General features: G+C 33.3%; 1 protein-coding gene across 3 annotated transcripts in view; it reads right to left on the minus strand.

Moving 5' to 3' along the window:
* The window catches only part of LOC123705188, a 59,924-nt gene extending 41,016 nt beyond the window's left edge, over positions 1-18,908 (minus strand). For 2 of the 3 annotated variants that reach the window (XM_045653864.1, XM_045653862.1), the window contains exons 1-2: positions 18,792-18,908; positions 83-197 (exon numbers count right to left, since the gene is read on the minus strand). In XM_045653864.1, the coding sequence (XP_045509820.1) occupies positions 83-197; positions 18,792-18,907 (231 nt within the window). In that variant the 5' untranslated portion in view covers position 18,908. Of the gene's footprint in view, positions 1-82; positions 198-17,131; positions 17,264-18,791 lie in introns of those variants that run through there. The other variant, XM_045653865.1, reaches the window with a different exon arrangement.
* Between the last annotated feature and the right edge of the window lie 4,479 nt (positions 18,909-23,387).

The raw sequence follows: 23,387 nt of genomic DNA on the forward strand, positions 1-23,387 counted from the left end.
GCTAACAAGCATTAAAATTTTTATATACATCTTCAGTTGACCTGAGAACCTCCGATTTTGAAGTCGGTAGAAAAGTACATACTTGTAGGGTGTACACGCCGCTGTCACCCGTGCGAGCAGCGGAGACGGTCAAGCGCACGCCGCCCGCGTCTACTGACGTCTTGAAGCGGTCGTCTAGTGTCGCTCCCGCACGACTCCTGTGAAAAGTATTTAGATTAGTAATAAGCATGTAAATTCATTCAATTTGTTTAAAATCATTATCCTAACTAATGTAAAAAATGCGAAAGAATACCTATGTCTGTCATTTCTTCAGGCATAAAGTGGGCATAAACCACTGAAATGATTTGGATGAAATTAGGGACAGGTATAGTTTGAGAAATGAGAAAGGATATAGGATAGGTTTTATTCAGGAAATCCTTTTAATCTTTAACTACGCGACCAAAGCCGCGGGTGAGAAGCTAGTGTTGTATAAATAAGCATTTCAAATCGTTATTTTTGTTACTTTTTTACCCTTACCTAAGCTTCTTTAACTTTCCTAATTGGGTATTAAAAAAATATGATAAAAAGCAAATGAGAAAATTGTAACATGCTAATGGCTATAATCCCTCTGACATGAACTATAATAGAATATTGTACTGACATTTATGGAAAAATTTGAGCAATAATAGAGGTACAAATAAAATCATCTTCAAACGAACACGGTTACAAATTGGAGGAAAAATCTGAAATAAATAGAAATATTTATAGAATCTCGAGAGCGTTAGATCGATAACATTCGGAGCTTGGGTTCGTCTATACTCTATTCAATAGATTCTATTAAAATATACCTATTTGTTCAGTTTATTTTTTTATATAACATATAACTTAGGTAAAGTTGATTGACTAAAAACGTTTCAATATCCTTTTTGTATCCGTATCAAAATCCGTTGAATAGTTTTAGAGAAGAATGGGGACAGACACACAGACAGAGCGAAGCGACTTTATTTTAAACTGGGTAGTGATATTTGATTATAAAAGTAATCTCGAACATTCGTAATTTAATGGATTGTGGAATTAATATGACAGATCTATCAATTACTTAGTAACGATATGAAGTTGAACAGTAGGTATTGATATCAAATTCATGTATTTCACATAAACTTTTAACACCAATAACAGTGTGCTTGTGCACAGTTCCCGAAAATCTCAATCTAAATCCGACTTAAAAACTATGATTGACGTCGCACATTTTCTATAACCGACAGTAATACGCCGCGGCCGGTAAAAATTAAAATTAACTTTGCGCAATAGACCATTGCTATATCCGTGATTTATATAGGGCGAATATTTTAAAGCTCTGTGATGTCCGTTTTTATGTTAACAAAACAATTTCCTTCCCGTTGTTACGGAGAAGCCGTTAAATGTTTCAGACTTTATGAGGGAACCGATTGTTGTGTATTTGGGTGCACGCAACTTGGCCGACGCCACGTTTGTTTGTTTCGTTTGTTACGCGGGTTTCAATCACTTTGTATAATTTAAATAAGTAATTAGAATATTATTTCATGCGATGTTAAAGGACTAGGAAATATACTTAACCATTTTAAAATATTTATTATGAATATGAATAGTCATTTTAATTAGGTACCTATACTCTATAGGCTTACATAGTATATGGCTTATAGCTCTATACTTACAACATAGTAGATAGGCTACATAATATTATCCCCGTATGTGTTTCTGCCTCCTGTTATACCTACTCAACAGGTTGTTGTTAGTGTCCATGTATTATTAATCAAATACTTATTTCTATACAGAAAATGATCATCCTTGACAGAAATATTCTGAGACAATTCATAATTTTAGTATTTCCAATTAAACCGGGAATACCAAAGAATGCATATTAGTAGCTAAACGCTAATAGTATGTAAATTTACAACTGATAATCTAAATAAGTTAATTATAAATATAAATTTTCTAATAACAATTTAATTATCTACTCAAAAACATACCAATATTATTTGCCCTGAAAAACAAGCATAATCCAACACGAAAACATCCTACATATTAAAAGCACTCACGTGTTCATATGAGGCACGAGGCAGATTTTTCATAATTGAATCGCAGATTATAATATCAGCTAGAAATTTTTAATATCGGATAGAGAGAGCTCTTGTAAACCGTGACCTTTAGGATATTACGTAGGTTCCAGCGCTCGGAGCGGGGCCCCGGGCGCGATACAAGCAATGGCTCCCGGGAGCGATCGATGAAGCCTTGCATGTGCAAAGCATTCAATATACGAACGACTTTTTTGAATTATTATAATATTTATATTGTGCTTTAATTATTTTGATGAATTTTGCGTTACTAACGCAAATATCAATTTATATATTGGTCAGTTGATCGTTGGCAATTAAGTACTAATTATTTTGGAGTAAACACAAATAGTTAGTAGAGAGATACCTTGGTATATTAATATAAATATTGGGTGTTATTAAGATTTATAGATTAGTAATCAAGATTGCCTTCCGCCAAAATTGAATTCAAAATCTATTTATATATTTATGTCTATTATTATTTTCAATGAGTACATAATTTACCTATGCCTTGACTTGTTTATTTTAGTAGTGGAAATAATTTTTAAATTGTTATTATCTTAACGAAACTTTTAACATAGTACGGCTTAATAAGCAAATACTCAAGTAATCGTATAAAAAATCATCATTTTAAATAGATAGGAATTATTTGCCTGTTTAAATTTTATCTCACAAAATACCTATGAATTTTTTTTCTAAAAATTTTTATAAACATTTTCTCTATAAACCTTTTAATATCATGAAAGCCAGTGTTTCCAATAATACTTTATTAAATCCGGATATACGATGAACGGTCGAATGCACATTGCACATCCGTCTATTGTGTTTCTATTGCATCATGTCCGTTCATAATACAAATAAAATAACAAAGTTTTCTTAGAAAAATATGTGGAGTTAAAAAAATTATGTAGGTATTAAAAAATAAACTTTAGTATTTTATTCCTGTTGTCTCAAATTTTTATATTTGTTCAAAAAATTCCGAACAGGACAATAGGAAAACTTTATTATTCGAAATGTACTTATAGGGAGTTAGGAACCATTGGAAATTGGAATATTGTTTGGTTAACCTCTGACATTGTAAGCCAAAAGTTGGCTCATATTTTAATGTCTGTTTTTAATAAATAAGGAGAATCTCAGTTCGGCCGGTATATATTATTTTTTTCTGGGCGATAGTGTTCGAAAGCTTTCTAATTTATATCCAAATGTAAGATTTTCTTGCTTGTCACTAAGTTGTTGCTTAAACAAATCTATATAAATATATAGATTTGTTTGATATAAATGAATGTTTGTCTGTATGTCCTTTATAAAATCGTAAACACTGCAGGACATTGGATCATGTGATGATCTTCAGCATGTCATGCGGGGAACGAGCTCATGCACTCATGTTGGTACGACCATTTTCGAACACCACAGGCAAAGCCGAGTGCATAGCTAGTATCGTATAAAATAATCAAGTTGTCTTTAAAATGCAAAGACTAAATAACCGTAAGGCAAAGCTCACGCCTAACCAAACATCGATTAGTCAACCTTCGATATTTCATCCCGATATCCATGTGACCTTTAACCTTTGGCAGTGAATTCTATTTTCCTGGAATAATTTTGCAGTGCAATACAATTACAGGCTACTCGGAACCGGGGAAAATTGAAATATGTCTAGTAATATTTTTCATATCCGTCGTCCGTATGTTGGCTATTTTATGCAAAACTATTTTACTGATGGATTAAATTTTAAAAGTATTATATTATTGTTATTGATTATTATTTGCACACTTCAGCAAAAAGTGAGCTGTCGATTTTTTTGGCTTAAGTTGAAACTACCGTCAATAATAAAAAAATACATATTATCAAATTAAGAAAACAAGTGCACATGAAAAGTCTCGTGACATGCATGTTTATTACTTACTAGATATTACCTGAGATTTGCTGTCAACGATAGTTTTTGATGATGATTGAACTACCTAAATCTCCAAATACCCGCCATGTTTTACCACGTCCAAGTACCACGTCCAAGTGCATATTGCTCAGCGAGTTAAGGAAACGGATGAAGGAAAAACTCTTGAATGAATGAATGGAAAATACTTTATTTCATTGAAAATACATAAATACACATAACAAAGACGACTACAAAAACAGCAAAGGGCGGCCTTATCGGTAGGTAGCGATCTCTACCAGGCAATCTCTTTCTTGTTTTTGGAAGAATATTTAAATAATATTAATTTGTTTTCGGAGACGTTTGTGGTAGACGGTAAGTAGTATGAAACTAGATGGCGTAACTTGTCCGATTTTCAATCTCTCGTCTTTTCGAGAACCTAATTAATTAATTTTTTTATGAAATATAATATTCACCAAAATTTTCCAAATTAGTTATTGTATTCATACATAACCTATGGTTTGTTAGACTGTGGTATTAGTATCTAATTATACCTAGTCAAAAAAAATCTTCACAAAATAATATTAACATAATTTGCACACTTTACTATTTTCGATTATTGTCGTCATTTTGCTCATCATCATGATCATTCTATACTCACTTGATACTTTTAATCAATAATTCAATTTGTGTCTTATTTGTATCTTCTTGAATATATTTTCATTCTTAAAACTACCAATACAGTAAAAATATTTATTATACTTTAATAAGAACTAAAACTTGCTTTAAACTAGGTCCCAATGCAGTACACGTCATGTAAAGTTAGCTAAAAATAATCGCCGCTGAGGCGCCAATGCCGTGGCCAAACCCAATTTCGTCTACCTAGTATGTTATAAATAAATGTATTGTTCGCTAATTTGTTACGAATCTTGTCTTCATTTTTTGTATTATAGCGAAAAATATTTGGTGTAATTTCTTTTAAATAGCAGCACGATGTTTTCTTTAAAATAAACTTTTCATTGTGGTACTTGCAAACAAGAAAACAATTACATAAAATCCTTATTTTATCAAAATTACCAAAAATTATTATATAATATATTGAATAAATTTGTAAAATTTTGCGTGCAGAAACAATATAAAAAAAATATGATTCGTAACTAATTACGTAATATATTAAAACCTAAAATTTCATATCATACACCTACATCGAATAAACTATCCATTTCACCCAGTTTGTATTTATACACGCAGCCTAAGGGGGCCTAATTCATTTATTTTCACCCATCCACGAGTTCTCAATCAGGGTCTAAAATTGCATTTTAAATCCTTCCCCATCCTTTCTATTCCATTAGTTACCTGCGCGAAAATCAATATTCTAATACTGTCTTTATATATTCGAGTTTTTTATTAAGTACTTAATTATTTAAGCAATTTATATAAATAATAAATAAATAAAATAAAAATAAAAAACACTTTATTGCACACGCAAAACAAAACAAAATCAAACAAAAATAATACACAAACAATGAAGCGGTACAAATAGGCGGCCTTATCGCTAAGAAGCGATATCTTCCAGGCAACCTTAGGATATAGGAAAAGTATAAATAAATAAAAAGGAAACTCCAAATGTGTTGAAGTAAGAAGGAAGCTTCCTAAGGAGAAAAAACACGAAAAAAATAAACTAATAAGTACGATGGAACATATAGGTATGAAAAGGCGGCCTTATTGCTTAAAAGCAATCTCTTCCAGGCAACCCTGAATAAGCGTGAAAATTGTGATGCTATAAATTGATCTTTTATCCCTTCTAGTAAATACTTTCGAACAAATTAAATATTAAACTTATCTACACTATAATTATCAGAAATGCCTAGATAATTATTTAAATTCAATTTATTGGAATAAATTAATCGAGAAGCTTCAATAACACCCTACACCTTGTTGTCGTCCTTGTTGCCGAATGAATAACGATAGCAATTATGGAGAAATATATCACTTAAGTACATGTTTATTTAGTTCCATATGAACGATTTCAAAGTAAACATACGCCGCCTAACTTACAAAATATTTTTATCATACAATAGCTTTCTCACATCATTATTTTTAATAACTCTAAAATATTCTTTCTCGTAGTTAGGTATTTTTCAATGGAAAAATAATAAAAGTTTCACACTAAACAACATAAAATCGCGCGCATACACAACTCTTAACCTACAGAAACTACAAAACCTAAAAATCCACATTTTAAATTCATATTTCCTTGCATATTCCTAACCTCTTTCAAACGTTACATCATAAACCTGCAACCGTATACTTACTTTAATACCTATGTACCTACGTTCTTCAAAGACCGGACTTAATGTCTTCATTAAATTCTTTCGCTTTTAAATAGTAACGTCGCGGTAATAAAGACACATAAGGTAACGAGATTCAAAGTTCGTTCAACCGCCTTCAAATAGATTTTGAACATCGCTTTTATGGGGTTGGGAAATTTACGATTATTTAGATATGTCGTTCAAGTGATATGTTTATATAGATTTAACACGACCCATTGATGTTACAGCTTGTAGAGCCGATTATTAATTGATCTGCTCTTTTACATTGATGGTATTTGACAGAAAATGAATAACATACCTAGCTTTAGTACATGTAGATGTTTATTTTATAGGCATAACTTAATAAATATGCGAACTAAAATAAATTTAATTAAAGGGTATGTTATAGTATTACGATGTAACATAGGTAATAAAGATTCAGTATGAGGATATCCATTAGTGATTAGAAGGACATGGACACGAAACAACAATGTGGTAGGATATAAACCACCTGGTGCCAGCATTCCTTTCTAAATAAATATATTATACTTAAAAAAACTTAACATCGACAACGTAAAAGACGAATAAGGAGAACTTCAGCTTTGTGATTTATTAGTGCAATCAGATCTACACGTGCATCGTTTACAAAATTCCTGTTTCTATCTTACATTTAAATTCTGCAAAAAGTCTAATTAAATAAGGCCTCGTGTCTCCATTTCACAGAAAGCTAGAAGACAACTAGAGTGCAATGTCAGGACGGAATTCATTTTATTAGTTTCTAAAGGTTAGAAACTAGTAAGTACCCTTTGGTTCTACACCCACGCGTTGAAGTTGCGAGATCCTCAAAAATTGAATTATTATAGTAAATTATATGCAGGATGAAAAGTTTTTTAATGGACTGTGGAAGAAAGTACATTAAATACATATAAGTATAATTGCCTATTTAGTAATAATAAATTTGATATATTATTATTTATTTTAAACTCGCAAGCAAAACCGGGTTATGCATATAGCATTTTAATATACTGCAACACAAAGGGGACAGTATAATTGAATGTCAAGTTCACGTCCGATCGATCTCTGTGAATGCTAAAACAATTTCATGGAAATTCAATCGAACACAGAGGATGTGCCGGTCAAAGCGAATTACATAAAGCCTTTCATAAGGCCTGCACGTGTAAAGCTGAAAATGGAGTTGGCGTTCCGAGAATCATGTAATGAGAGTGCACCTGAAAGCTTTGTTATTCAGCCTTCAGGTAGAATATTACGGAATAGCGCCTTTGTATTAGTGACTGCGTTTGCCCCGCGGCGCCGCGAGTTGTTTCCCACGCCACTTTTTGCAACCGTCAAGATTGTTGTGACCGACCAAGGTCCGAATAATTACAAAGGAGCTTAATAACAAGCGCAGTATACATTTTAAAGTTTATAATATTAGAAGAGAAGTTTACTACTAACTACTATGGATTTCATTACAGAATTGCTAATCATAACAGCGATGATTGGCAATGGTAGGATGGAAAATCGATGAATACAGCCTACCATTTCTAGGAATAAAATTGATGTATAAAAATTAATAAAATTTTGTATATACATAGTCTTTTGTAAAATCTTTTTGTAATATAATAGATCGTATCCACTATTGTTTATCATTTGACAAGCATTCCCGGAGTGACGTCCATTTCTCCAGGCTTTTGTCTTCCCACGCGCGTCTCTTAGACAACATTGTTGTAAGAACTATCCGTTAATGAGTGCTCTACTTATTATTTATTTTCCAGATAATTCTAAGACAATATTACGATGCCATTTCGTAATCAAATATAGGTACTTAAATCAAGATCGGCATCAATATTGGAAAATAGATATCTGGATTTTGGAATAATTAACATAGAAAAGCTTTTAGCTATGACCCTGCTGTGGTCGACGTGGAGGGATTCAATTATTTCTGTATCGGGGGGGGGGGGTCAAATTGAAATGTCAGGGGGCGGGTGGGATAGTCTATTTTGATGATAATAACTATGGATTCAGGGTTGAGCAAAAAATGATTGTGCCGGTGCGTCCACCATCCTGTTGTTAACCTGACGTCATTGTCAATTTTTAAATCCTAGAGTGGGCGCATATTGGCGTCATTATATAGGCTATATACTAAGGCTATATATATATATATATTGGGATACAGCAGACACAAAAAGGATTAAAGCTTTCAATAAGCTTGCTCTTATTGGATTCTATTAAGTAAAGCAATGCCACGCTACGCCTTTATTTGGTTTTTTATTGTCACTAGACGTTCACTTTTCCGGTTGCAGATGAATGAACATAAAAATGCTTTTTGTGCAGAAAATGTACAGTAACACGGTTATTTGTAAACTACGGTTCACAGAGAATGAACAATTGTAAAGTCAGTTCTTGAGATTTTGCTCAGAAGTGTCATCAAACTTGACCTGTTTTATTTTTAAATGTTCGTCGTTTCTATTCTAACATTTCGTGGTTCCCAAAAACTTGAACTAGATTATTTTTCTAGTTTAACCGGTTTTCCTTTTCCTATTAGAACTTAGTGCAGGAGGTGGCTAAGATGAGGGCGGCATTGCTTCAATTCTATCTAACGCTTTATTAGAACTAAATGCCATGTCAGCACACAACCATACCATGGTCAGTACACAATAAAATTGTGGCGTCAGATCCACAATATGAACCATTTGATCATTCGCCACATTCTCACAAAACATTGTTATAGTTGAATGAATACGATATAGACATAATAAGTTGCACGTTTGGCCTCATGTGCCGTTTGCGCAAGACTCTCAAATCATCTGGCCGTATGCCAAGGTCCGTGAGGTACACAAACAAATTCGATTTGCTATGTATTTATCTAACATGTAAGTCCCCAAATGGATTAGGCGAGTTATGCCTGTTCGAATGAGCTGGGTACCTATGCTCTCTGTACAGTGTACATACATCATAACTCAATATGAAGGTAAACCAAGGCGTTTAGAAAATTCACAATCAACAATGAGTGCAAGGAGTGCTAAAGGAATATATTTTCAAGAAGCATTAAAATATGATTTCCAAAAGTCATTTTAGTTGATTTATTTGTCAAAAAATCCAATAATATTTTGGCTCCTTACTCCACATTCTAACGGTTATGGTCATTATTTACACAATATGATTATCACTAAATCAATAAAACCCCCGTCAATATTGCATTACATTAAATGATTACTGAATTATTCGCCCCTTCGCAAGAAGTCGTATACCATGCATCCCTACGTCGTCGGCATTCCGTCTGAATGCACTAAGCTTCGAGACGCCTGTATCCGAACTTCCTAGAAGTTCGATGCTATGGCTTTCCCAGAAATACATAACATGGATTTTATCGGGATAATTTATTAAAAGATTATTCTATAGAAATAAACTTGGAACGATGTTCACTGGTAATTGCTTCGCTTGAACGCTTATCTCACAACAATAAAACAATGCGATTTATTTGTAGCAGTCTGTAGGTGTTTCATTCAATTTTATAACATAAGTTATAAATATCATGTGTTACTTTATTGTTATTGTGTGAAATATTCGTAACCATACGTATATCTATTTTGGTCACGAAAGTCTATTATTTCTTTGGCGGGATAACTAAGCCTAGAAATATTCGTATTTAAGTCACGCAATTATTTTATGTCACTGACCATCAGATGTACTGTGTACATCAGTCAAAAGTTTATATTTGTCTTCTAAATACCATACTCATCATATAGAACCTTATCCAAAACCTAATCCCCGACATCTATATAACATGGAAAATCCCTACAAAGCTACAACCTCAATCGCTACGTTCATACCAACATTCCAGCAAATTCCATGGAGGTAAATTTGTGCACACGAGCGTGCTAGCACTACATAGTTTAGCGAACGCCTGTAACAGCACCCCCAGCAAAGCCGTACACGTGACGTATCGACGCAATAAAGGCCCGCTCCTGTAAATGGATTATCTCCTAGATAACTAAATTTCGAACGCCAGCGGCAGCCTGGGGACATCCGTGCATAGTGCAATTTCCTTTGACCTTGAACTTTCAATATCACCGTGTCAAGTGCGACGAACGTGTAAACCTTTATAATACGATTTAAAATTTTTAGGCGTAGGCGATGTGTAAAATTTAAAAAAATACACAAACCTGTAGCAGGCACATTTGCATTATCTAATAACTTATTTTAAATAATGTTTCAAAAACGCAACTTTATTAAGAAATGTTTTACAAAGACTGAATCGGAGTACCTACCTATAATTAATTATTAGATATTGCTCATTGCAGTGCAGTGGTGGCACAGTGGTGAGCTCGGACCTCGGACTTCGAATCGATAAGTCCGGGGTTCAAGACCAGGCGAGCGCACAGGAAAAAAAATTGATTTTTAAATTTATCAGCGCATGTTGTAACATCACCACTGCGCGAACGGTAAAGGAAAACATCGTGAGGAAACCGACATGTCGAAAACTTTAAAAAGTTCGACGACATGTGTCGTATGCCAACATGCACTTCGCCAGCGTGGTGGATTATGGCCTGTACCCTCATAGGAGGCCGGTGTCCCAGCCGTGGGAACGTATATGGGCTGATGATGAATGAATGAAATGAATGAATTGCTCAATTGCCTTTGAGTAATTGTTAAAAACTTCGATATTAAACGTGTGTAACTGTAATTTTATTATGAACTAGCTTCCGCCCACGACTTTGTACGTGCATCCCCGTTTTTCCCCGTTCCCGCAAAAATTTCGGGAAATCCTTTCTACGTCTACGTTATGCACAATAAAAAAAAACTGGATTAAGTAACTAAATATTTTAACTAAAACTTTAAAAGGAATACACGTACTCTGTGGTCTAGGCAACTTAATTAGAAACTTTTTTAATCAATGTCTAAACTAGTAACTACCTAGGTACCTACTTTGTTGTTTTCTTCCTCAGGTCAAATTACTCAAAAGTCTGAAGAAGAACTTATTAACAATTTAAACTTAAAAGTAAATTATAAAACTGCCAACTACAGCTACATTGTTTTACAAGTAGGTTTATATCTAGGTCACGGAACAGACAAATAAGGTTTATCTGTTCCGTGATCTAGGTACAATGCGTAGAAGCAGTTTCATTCATTCAAATTTACCTACATATTTTAAATACGTAAATAATTGAGAATTTCTGTCATCCAGTTGAAGACAGTTAAAAATAATACACAAACACGTAATCACATAGCGACGTATTTGTTTTATGTACTGTATTTGTGTAATAACTTGCTACAAAATATCGTGAATCTTTTCATCGACCTACTTTAAAAAATTCAGGGTGATGTTTAAGACCGTGAAAACTATAAACAGCCTATGACATATGACATCGTTTATTTTTATTGTGTATTTGTGGACTGAAACACGGTGTGAAATTCATTCAAGGGGAGCTACTACGGTCGGGATTCGTAAAGTTATTTTTTTCAAAATAACATTGTAGGTTAGCTGTTGTGCAATAGTGAATTCTCATACTATTAGTACGGGAGCTAGCAACGTTTAAAAAAAAGTCATTTTAGTATAGTTGGGTTTTTGATATACTGTTTCTCTTGCTATTTCGGTTAGAGTCCGGGCTGTCTGGCTGGCCGCAGTGGTTGCGTTTATTAGTGCGCATCTTATCTGCACAGGAAAATATCCTTAATTTAAAGTCATTTTTTAACGCGTAATTTTTAATCTTTTGCCTTTAGATAGATCCATCAGACATAATTTTTTTATTGCAAGACGTTTTTTTCGTTGTAAAATAGGTGCCATACGCAATTTTTATTTCAATATAACTAAAATGTCATCGAAATAAGTGAAATTACATCAACATGAGTCCGCTTAAAAGGTAAGTAATAACTTTATTATTTATATTATATTATCCTTTTTAAATACTTATATTGAATAATTAGTAAACTAATATTTTTAATAGATGGTTTCATATTTATTACACTTTTGGGTATAAATATGAATTTGATGATATTTGTATTTTCTAGTGTTTGATTTTACGCGAGTATTATACATTTTGAAATTAATGACTTGGGAAAATAATACAATGAATAAATCGCGTTTAAAATCCGTTAAAAAGTCTTTAATTTCTTGATGAAATTTGGTTTTTATCAAGTTTACATTAACGTCCTATTTGAGGTTCGTTGGGAAAAAGGAGGCGATATGGTAGATTGTTGCAAAAAAACTGTAAATAGTAAAATGAATATTATATATAGTATAAGTAACACAGTGATTACTTATCCTTCACTGGGACTCATGTTGATGGAATTTCACTTATTTCGATGATATTTTAATTATATTGAAATAAAAATTGCGTCTGGCACCTATTTAACAACGAAAAAAACGTCTTGCAATAAAAAATGTATGTCTAATGGATCTATCTAAAGGCAAAAGATTAAAAATTACGCGTTAAAAAATGACTTTAAATTAAGGATATTTTCCTGTGCAGATAAGATGCGCACTAATAAACGCAACCACTGCAGCCAGCCAGACAGCCCGGACTGTAACCGAAATAGCAAGAGGAACAGCATATCAAAGAACCAACTATACTAAAATGCTCACTTGTCAACGTTGCTACCTCCTAGAATATATGGGTTTATTTTTATTATTGAAAAATATATAGACAGCTAAAGTCTACTATTATATTCTTTTGTCTTCGCAAACAAATTGATAAGTTTAATATTGAAGACTGCATGTAAACTTTAAAATATTTTTACCTATTTATTTGTATTTATTATTAGGTACCTAATAATAAACCCACCAACTACCCATTGTCCGAAATCTATTCAATATCTCCCCTTACAAACAATCGTACCTACCTGTCGGTACTTACAACAAGTGATAACTGCGTTAAAAACAACCGACTTCAAACTTGCACTTACAAAATTTACAAATACCTACAGACAAAAATGCTCATAAAATAAAAACTACTGGGCCTATTCGAATAAAATTTTTATGGGACCAATTCGACACCATACCGCATCGAACAAAAAAAGAACCACGTAAATCGGTTCAGAAACCTCGGAGTAATCGGTGTACATACATAAAAAAAAAAAAAAAATATACCGGCCGAATTGATAACCTCCTCCTTTTTTTTGAAGTCGGTTAAAAATAAAAACTACGTAAAGCGGTCAACGTTTTCTTTTACAATTTGCTTATTATATTAAAGACCCCGTTTTTTTCTAAATATCTATGAAAAATATTAAATTTATAAATAGCTTTTATAAGAAAAGAAATACTAAAACAATTTTCTATATAAGCGGATACTTCGCCCGCCCTCGTTTCCAGTTTAAGAAGAAATAATAAGCCGATTATGCACCTAGTAAAAGCAGTATTCCAGTAAAAGGAAATTCAATATTTTATAAGTGGTGCTAACGGGAGTATTAAAAGTCTATGTTTAGATTTTAATATAAACTTTCAAACAATGTCCATTAGCTTATGAAACATGATTTACGTCTCTTTTATAAAAACTTTATCTGATAAGATTTTAATAGATTAGCAATCAAATTAAAAAATTATACCTTTTTACAAAGGAACACTTTACGATATGATTGCTACGATATTGACTGGGAATACAAAGATTTCATAAAAGGTTTGATCTGTTAAAAAGTTAATGAATTGACAATCAGTACTAAAAAATTAATCCCTCCATACAAAGGGGCACTTTACGAACGTCGATAAAAATACACGAAGGATTATATTGCACTCAATATATTATTAAGTCCAATTGGGAAAATGAATTTAGTCCATTCGTTTTTATTGTTAACTAGTGGTCCGCCCCGGCTTCGCCCGTGGTACATATTCACCTTTTCTCTACATAAGAACCATCCTCGAACTTCAAGGAATATTATAAAAAAAGAATTAACGAAATCGGTTAAGCCATTCTCAAGTTATGCGCTTACCAACACATTTTGGGATTCATTTTTATATTATAGAAGATAATAATTATATTGGAAATCTGAAACTGATTTCATATTTGTTCATTTGTTGTTTGCTCAATTTGTTTTACATAAAGCTTTACTAGAGATAACAAAGTATATTAAAAATAAGAAAAAACATTCTATACGTATGTAGATTGTAGGTATGCGATTTTTAAATATGAAAAATGTAAACTAATGAATCTTTTAATAAAAAGTTCATATAACGTAGCGTGCGTTGCGATGCAAGCTTTGCTCTACCGTCTGCACTAGCTTCATTAAAATATATTGTAACGTGGAAGATGTGATAAAATATCCCGTACATTTTGTAGTTGTTTAACTACACTGTGCCAGATTCTTCAAAGTATATGATGGTGCGTTGAATTTCAGTTAATTACTGTTACTGGCTGAAGCTTAAATGTTATTTATATTAGGATTCTTAGGCTAGCTTGTTGGTGTGATAATCTGTGAGGATTTCCGTACACATATTTTGTGATTAGCGGCGCTTTACATGAATATAAAAGTTTTATGGTGTAAGGTTTAATGGTTATTTTATGTAATATATGTTAACGTATAATTACGTATTTTATAATATTTCAATTTTGCTCTAACAAAAAAATGATGTTGTTTATTATTTTTAGACTATTTCTTATATTTTTGGATTAATTTTTTTTTCAACATGGTTAATTATTATATTGTTAAGTAGAGTTTTACGTTTTCCAAATAGGTAACATCAAGATGTACAATAATATAAGCTTACAAATAATTATTAAAAAACATATATTATTAGTATGTGCACACAGTATGTTTTTAAATATTTTTAGAGTTCCCAAAGCGGTTAGCCTGATGATAAGCAAGCACCGATGACCTGCCATGAACATTGTTAGAAAGAAAATGGTTTCCAAGAGATAAGGAAAAGATTGACCACGTCAATATAGGAACGGTGAAGAAAGGGTGTAATCTACCAAAAAAGAAATGTATTCATTCAAATAAAATGAGAGAATTAGACTTGTAGCTACGCAAGTTGGTTTCAATAAACCACCGAAATTGATTCGATTACCTACAGTATTGATTGGATCTTGAACTTGAAATCTCACTTTGCAACCAATTCGGGTTTGATGTCGAGTTCTAATTGAATTATCGAAGTAGATGGAAGTTTTAGATGGACTTTAATTTCATTTTGAACTACAGCACTATCGTATGCTGTCTTAGTTTTCAATACACCAATTATTAAGTCTTCAATCGATTCGAACTCGATTGAATTAGATCTCGATACTCGCGGGAGTAAACCCTGTTCCTTACTGGTAGGAGTATTTGGTCATATTTCAAATTAATTTTTAATTCATTCGTAATTATAATATATGTATAATTGAGTAGGGGTATAAATGAGTACCTACTCTTTCAAAGTATACCTTTTTTTATAGTGAGGAAATCTTCTATACCTACAGATGGAATAAGTTTTTGTTCTTTTAGCGTTGTATGCGCATGCTTAGGTACTTCATTTGAGAATAAGTTTTGTGCATATTATAATGATTGTAAAAATAAAAGTTCTAAAAATAAATAAAGTAAAAGAACTAAGAAGGTTCATTACGTATTTTTAATTAACATTTTTTTTCAATTGTGAATAAAGAAGCGTTTAATCTCGCCTGATCTTAAGCTAATATAATATGTATATGTGGTCTAAGAAGGTACTGGTTTACGTTTGAAATATTATTATAATAAATATTAGTTCATCAAATTGTTTGATTTAAGTTTTGGTTATTAAGTATTGTCATTAAATATCACCATAGACATTTTTAAGTAAGTATATAATATGTATGAATTATTCTCTATTATACCGATCAAAAATGTAGACTGATTAGTGAGAATACTGACTTTACATAAGATTATGTAGCTATAAATTCGTCGCCTACCTACGCAACTTAAGGATTCATAAAGCAAAAACAATAGCTGTGAATACCGTAATCTATACTATAAAGCTGAAGAGTTTGTTTTTTTTGTTTGAACGCGCTAATCTCAGGAACTACTGGTTCGATTTGAAAAATTATTTCGTTGTTAGATAGCCCATTTATCGAGGAAGGGCTCTATAGCCTCATTAGACTCATATTACAAATTTAACATGAAACTTATAATGCGCGATGTGCTCCTTTATTTAAAAACAATTATTGTATTTTTTACTTTCGATAGTTATATTAATAAGTTAGATTTTTTCTAAATTTAATTCTAATTGGTAATAGGAGTAGGAATAGAAACCATAGAGTAGGAAATAATTCTATGGTTTCTATTCCTACTTCAACCTAATTATTGACAATCACAATAAAGATGAATTCCTCAACGGAATGGATTGCAAATTAGAATCTAATGTCGGCTTGCAAGCAAAATTATAGGCTATAATAATATATCATCACGCTAAGACCAACAGAAGAGGAGCAACGCGGGTGAAACAGCGGAGCGCAGTTAGTGTTTATAAACACGAAATCTAAACACTATGTTCTTAAATAATTGATAAATATAATCTAAATGTAAGATCTATTTTTGCTGTATCGGCCTAAACTCAAATTAATCATCAAATGTGTTTTTGCCAGGTCGTGTGACGCGATAGCATTTCATACAGTACTACTGTACGACGTTTGATTGTTCGAAAACCCTGCGTGCCAATTTTATTAAACTGAAATAAAATTCGAAACGTATTCAGGACGACAAACCGTTAATTCATGAAATATCTACGTTAATTATAATCTATATGAACTTAACGCGCAAACGCTGTAATAGAAAAAAGAACCAGCTAGGTAATCGATGATCGGAAACGACAGTTTTTCAATACACTATCTTAACACGTAACACAATAATTACTCCACTACACTGTCACATAAACTCCTGACCCTGTGCCGAAGTGACTCCATATGAAAAGGCACGACTCGCGAAATCACAAATACCTGGTGTATATAGAAGAGTTCGACCGCACGACGGGTTTGCCAGCTGCATCACCCTTGCAACAATTGCTGCCCATGGCGGGAGCGCATATCGTTTCGGAGTACGCGATAGTCGGCCGCGGACTGCACGAAACGAGGGATATTTTTACAGAAGCGACGCCAGCGCCGCTATTTGTTTACTGTTCAAATTTATGAGGAATTGAAGGAATCTCGCGCTTGTAAACGACCTTTCTCTACACGACTTTGTACGAACGACGGTTGTTCACTAGAAAATGAACACAAAGTAATGGAGCTTTTTCAGCTCCTAACTTGTGACAAATTTGTTTTTCGATAAGCGGGCAATAGGATGCTATTAGATCACCAACAGCAATAATACAACAGAAATAAATAATGGACTTTAGTATTGGACGTAAAAATACCTGAAAATTTCAGCTTACATAATTTAAAACTACGAAAAGTGTTGCCGCTGGAAATCATAGATGGCGCTCATACAGTTTCATAGATCACCACGAGATGTCGCATCGTTCCAAGGAGAGTCAACTAGATGGCGCTGTCTAGTACCAGAGATCGAACAGAAATTAACCTCGTATTTATTTTTGGTAAGTAAAAGGTAAACTATTACTGACATCATTTGGAATTAGCTAATAGAGAAGATCAGTTACGTCATAGTATTTCAGGGACGGCACAATGTTTCCCATACGTTTCTCGTTATGTTTCTCGTTAGACCTACATCTGCGAATATACGCGTGTTTCATTACGCCATGACATATCTACGCCGGGGAGTTAATGTTTATTTTGGAAACTTACAGAATATGAGCTTTAGGTTATTGGATGTTTGAATGAGTTTAGATTTTAAAAAGAGTAATATCATATTAAACAGAGATGTGACTAACGTTTGTGCACATTTGTTCAATTTGATCGATCGATCGAAATTGATATTTCGCAATTTTGCTTGCAAGCCGACATTAGATTCTAATTTTCAATCCATTCCGATGAGGAATTCATCTTTATTGTGATTGTCAATAATTAGGTTGAAGTAGGAATAGAAACCATATAATTATTTCATACTCTATGGTTTCTATTCCTACTCCTACTTGTATTATTTTTTGTACTACAAAAAATAATACAAGTATTACCAATTAGAATTAAATTTAGAAAAAATCTAACTTATTAATATAACTATCGAAAGTAAAAAATACAATAATTGTTTTTAAATAAAGGAGCTCATCGCGAATTATAAGATTCATGTTAAATTTGTAATATGAGTCTAATGATGTAAATCAAATATTTTTTTTAACTCTTATCGATTGATTCAATAAGTATTCAAATAAAATAATGATACGAAAACACCGACACAGTAATGCATCTTAACAAGTGCATTCCTGGTGAGATTTATTTTTAATGAAACACATTCTACGACAAGATCACGAAAGGGTATTTAAAACAATATTACAAGCTGCACCAGTGATTGTCATGTTATTTGCAAACCAAGTGTCAAGTGACTGGTCTGCTTCCTGGTCTTTATTTATACACGAAAAACAAACAACGCTAGCCGGCGCGACCGCGGCACTATGCACTTTATTCACTGAACAACTGGATCTATCGCGATCGGCACACTTTTCGGGGAATCTGAAATGTGAACATGGGCTAACAATGGACCTACCATTCGTACGTGAAGGGCGGCGTCCCCGTGGGCAGCGGCAGCGCGAGTTCGGCGGCGCTGCCCGGGGCCGCGCGGACGGTGTGGAGGCCCGTTCGGGGCAAGGCCGGGGGCTCCATGGGCTCCAGTCCTCTCGGAGCAAGCGCGCCGCACTGTATGCGCGCTTGCGCTCACGCCCGTTCACTTTCTATAAATAATACCAAAAAATGTAACACGCTTGGAGCGTATTTCGTATGCGAATATTTCGCTAATATCTTCACTGTCTCATATGTTTACCTATTGACATAGGTACACGTTTAGTTGTGTTTTACATTGTTGTTATTTAATTAATTTTAACAACTATAAAAATTACATGACATTTGTTAGAATGTTTCTACAAAAAGCTACAAATTATTTAGTTTAGTATGAGTTTAAATTATATAGAGCAAATACTATGAGACGTGTATCTGTCGAATTTTTATATTTCAATCACTATTTTCTCTGAATGGAGAGCTATTTTCAAACAATTAGGCGGCAACAGGCGTATTTTTTTGCTCTGTATGTAGAGATTACATATTGCTGAGGGCTGTTTTACTCTCTAATATTTTAGTTAGTACATACCTACACTGCACAGTAAATAATTTGTCAGTGTCGACTATGGTATGTTTAAGATTTATTTTTATTCTCTACTTAGGCAAAGCGTAAAAAGGAATAGAGTTTATATTGAGTATGTTGATGATAAAGTGGACGATGTGAGGAACTTCCGAGTCATTTTGCTTGGGTTAAGGATCGTAGCTTATTGGTTTCAGTGGGGGTTTCCGTTTTAGTCGGTAAGGATCCTGCATAACTCAGGGCTCCTTCCCCGAGGGCCGTGGCGTAGAAGATATCCCTACAAAAAAAGAAATTACCATCCATAGTTCACACCAGTCGCGGCGCCGTATCTTGCCCCTTCTAGAAAAAAATCGCAGTCTCTTTTATGCATGAGGCGAAGATGACATACGACGATTTTTGACGAACGACGAGCTACAGTAGTTATATATTATATTACTAGTGGTTCGCCCCGGCTTCGCCCGTGGTACCTACATGTTTACGTTTTTTTTCATAAAAACTATCCTATCTCTCAAGTTGGATCGAACTGCACATAGTGTGCGAATTTTATTATAATCGGTTAAGTGGTTTAGGAGTCCATTGAGGACAAACATTGTGACACGAGATTTATATATATTAAGATATATTTTTATTACAATATTTAACTTTTCCCTTCAATAATATTAATCTAGCCACTCTGGCTCTCGAGGAAGGTTTAAATTAAATAATTTATTGAAAGCGGGTTAACCCGCGGGCAGTAAGCTTATATGTCGCGTGATGCGTCGGTTTTAAAATGTAGAAGCCCTTCTCTAGCTTCGCGCAGCCGGCATATATCTACCGCTTCTCTAATGTGAGCATTTTTTCTATGAAACATAATCTTAAACGATAGCCTACGTGCTGGTGGGAAAGTTGGGTGGGTTGCTTATAATTATGGGTGTACACGTAGAGTTTTAAGAATTCATCTAAGTATTTGAAAAAAAAATGCGTCTGGAATTTTATAAGCATTTTTTACGTAATCAGCGTAACTATGCAAAACTATAACCTTTGAGCTTAGTATACCAAGAATGGGACACCCCGTATATAACTAAATTTTTAAAAAATTCTTGAGGATCCAAAGCTTGGTGGAATAGAATATTAAAACAAGTATCTAGGGGAAAAGCCTGAAGCGTAATAAAACGTAACTTGTAAACAACATTGTAAGGTAGACAGAATCGATAAGTTAGGGACATTTCACATTGTAATACATAATAAACATAATATGGTGGAATAGCGTCAGCCCACGGCTTCGCCCGCGTTTTCAAAGAAAAACCCGCATAGTTCCCATTCCCGTGGGATTTCCGGGATAAAACCTATCCTATGTGTTAATACAAGTTACTCTCTATACGTGTGCTAAATTTCGTTGTAATCGGTTCAGTAGTATTTGCGTGAAAGAGTAGCAAACATATCTACATACATGTCATACATACACAATACACATACATCCACCCTCACAAAATTTCGCACTTATAATATTAATAGGAAGAATATTATAGACATATCTTTATCATAATTTTACCGTATTATCTCGGTATGTAATATATATTTTGACGTATATTTCCATTTACTCGCAAATAAGCTCAGAAATTTTCCGAAGGAAAAATTTTCCTACGCATGTATATTGTATACCTACCTACAGAATTTAATTGGCGAATAATTGTACTGAATACTGAATCATTGTTAAGCCTCTTACTATATATTATCTTTATTTGCGATTATTTAAATTACATCTATTTTAGGCAAAATCAAGTAACTAGGTACCTAAATAAACGATTACCTAAGAGATTTTTTGTTTATTGTAGCTAGGCGGATAAAAAACGAGCGAATCAAATTCTCTCAAAAAATTCATATTTTGTAGGTAAGAAACCTATTAGTCATATTGTTTTCATATGATATATGGCAGTCTTATGTAGATAGGTACCAACTTGTTGCACAAGGGTTCAATTTCTGGGTCATGCCATGCCAAGTGCTACCCTGGAGAGGAAAGTACTAAAAATACTGGAGATGGAAAATTTTGCTGAAAGGAAACATTCCTTTATTTTTAAAAAGAAATAGAACTGCATTCAAAGATTTTCGAAAATTCACTTGCTTCGACCGGGAATCGAACTAACTAAAAATTAAAAAAAAATTAAATTAGTTATTTTATTTAAAAGCAAAATTCACTGTTTTCAGTATTTGAAGTACTTTCCCTCCAGGGCCCATAAAAAATTTCCATACTGTATACCTATATGCATATACCTACCTAACCTTTTTTATATTATACTAGCAACACGCCACCGCTTCGCATGAATATATAGGTAGTTCAGGATACATCGCCCATTTTTGCAAGTGACTACTATCAAGCTGATTTTCCGTTTGTAGCTTTATTTTGATGAGACGCCGAATAATTTCGTGTACGAAACTCTCTATTGTGGTAGCTAACAGAGATAACAAGGATAAAATTTTTTGATTTGATGGTTCTCAAATATTTATTATGCAATTTGTAGGACAATATGTCTGTTGAATTATATAAACATTAACTAAGTGAAAACAAAAAAATCAGCTTGTTAGTAATCATTTATGATGACCTCGTTATCGATACACTTTGGAAAGGGGGACTCTTTGAACCAACCATAGATTTTGTAGGACAAATATTTTTTCGAATAATTTAGGTAATTATCTTGAGATTGAACAAAAAAAAAATCAGTTAGTAATAAATATTTGAGAACCATCAAATCAAAAATTTTTATCCTTGTTATCTCTGTTAGCTACCACAATCGAGACTTTCGTACACGAAATTATTGGGCGTCTCATCAAAATAAAGCTACAAACGGAAAATTAGCTTGATAGCAGTCACTTGCAAAAATGGGCGATGTATCCTGAACTAATAATGCAGAATAGGACTAAGTCAATATATTATGCATATTAATTTATACATTCCTTCCTCTTGAATCATTATTCCTATTAAAAAGAACTGCATCTAAATCCGTTGCGTGGGTGTAAAGATCTGAGCATGCATAGTGGCAGACAGACAGTTGAAAGCGACTTTGTTTTATTGTACCTATACTAGCTGTGCACCGGATTCGCTCGTAGTACAATGTCGAAGATCGACATCGACCTTCGTGTGCTCTTGGACAATACCTACTTTGCTGAAGATCAAGAGTCAAGAGATTGCTACATGTTACAATTTACAACTACAATAGAACTTCTAATTTTTCGTAAATTTTAATTAACCTTATATTTTATTATTAAAATCAGCAAAATCTATTTTTTCTGATTTTTTTCTTCTAGTTTTTATAAAAACTTTCTAATTCGCATAACTAAGCCAAGCTTTTTCTTTCGATCGTTATATGCTTATATAGTTTTCCTTTTTATTCTTTATTGAATACTTTGTGATTCGAAACCACACTCCAGACGACTACCAGTAGTTAAGATTATTGTTGTCTCTTTCAATTAAAAATGAAATTCGCCAAAATGCAGCTATCGCCCATTAAACAACTTATAGTCTTAGATCCCACCGCGGGATTAGTGCGTTCATAGTTTGTTTGATGAAACCAAAATTCTATGTAACTATATAACTACAGGGTGGTTCTAAATTACGTTGACAAATTTCAAAATAATAAATTTCAAAAATGGGACATGCTGCGTTGCTATTGTTTTTTAATTATTATTTTCACATGTTTTGGCGCCAACTTAACGTTATTTGTGAAGAGAATAAATTTAAAATTAGTCATTTTTTACTATGTCTGCTCAACGAGGTGCAATAATATCCTTATATGAGACTGGTAAGCGGCAGTGCGAGGTAGTGCAACTTCTCGGTATCAGTCGGCAGTTAGTTTCTTCTGCTATTAAACGCTTCTATGAGCTTGGCCATCTCGGTGACCGTCTGGGAAGAGGCAGAAAAGTAACTGTGAGGACGCTTAGGATTCAACATATCGTCAAACAAAGATTGACCCGCAATTCACAAGCCGAGGTAAGAAAAATGGCTCGAGACTTAGTTGTAAGTCATTCAACGTT

This window comes from Colias croceus, chromosome Z (genome assembly GCF_905220415.1).
Source record: "Colias croceus chromosome Z, ilColCroc2.1".
In the NCBI taxonomy this organism is placed as follows: Eukaryota; Metazoa; Arthropoda; class Insecta; order Lepidoptera; family Pieridae; genus Colias; species Colias croceus.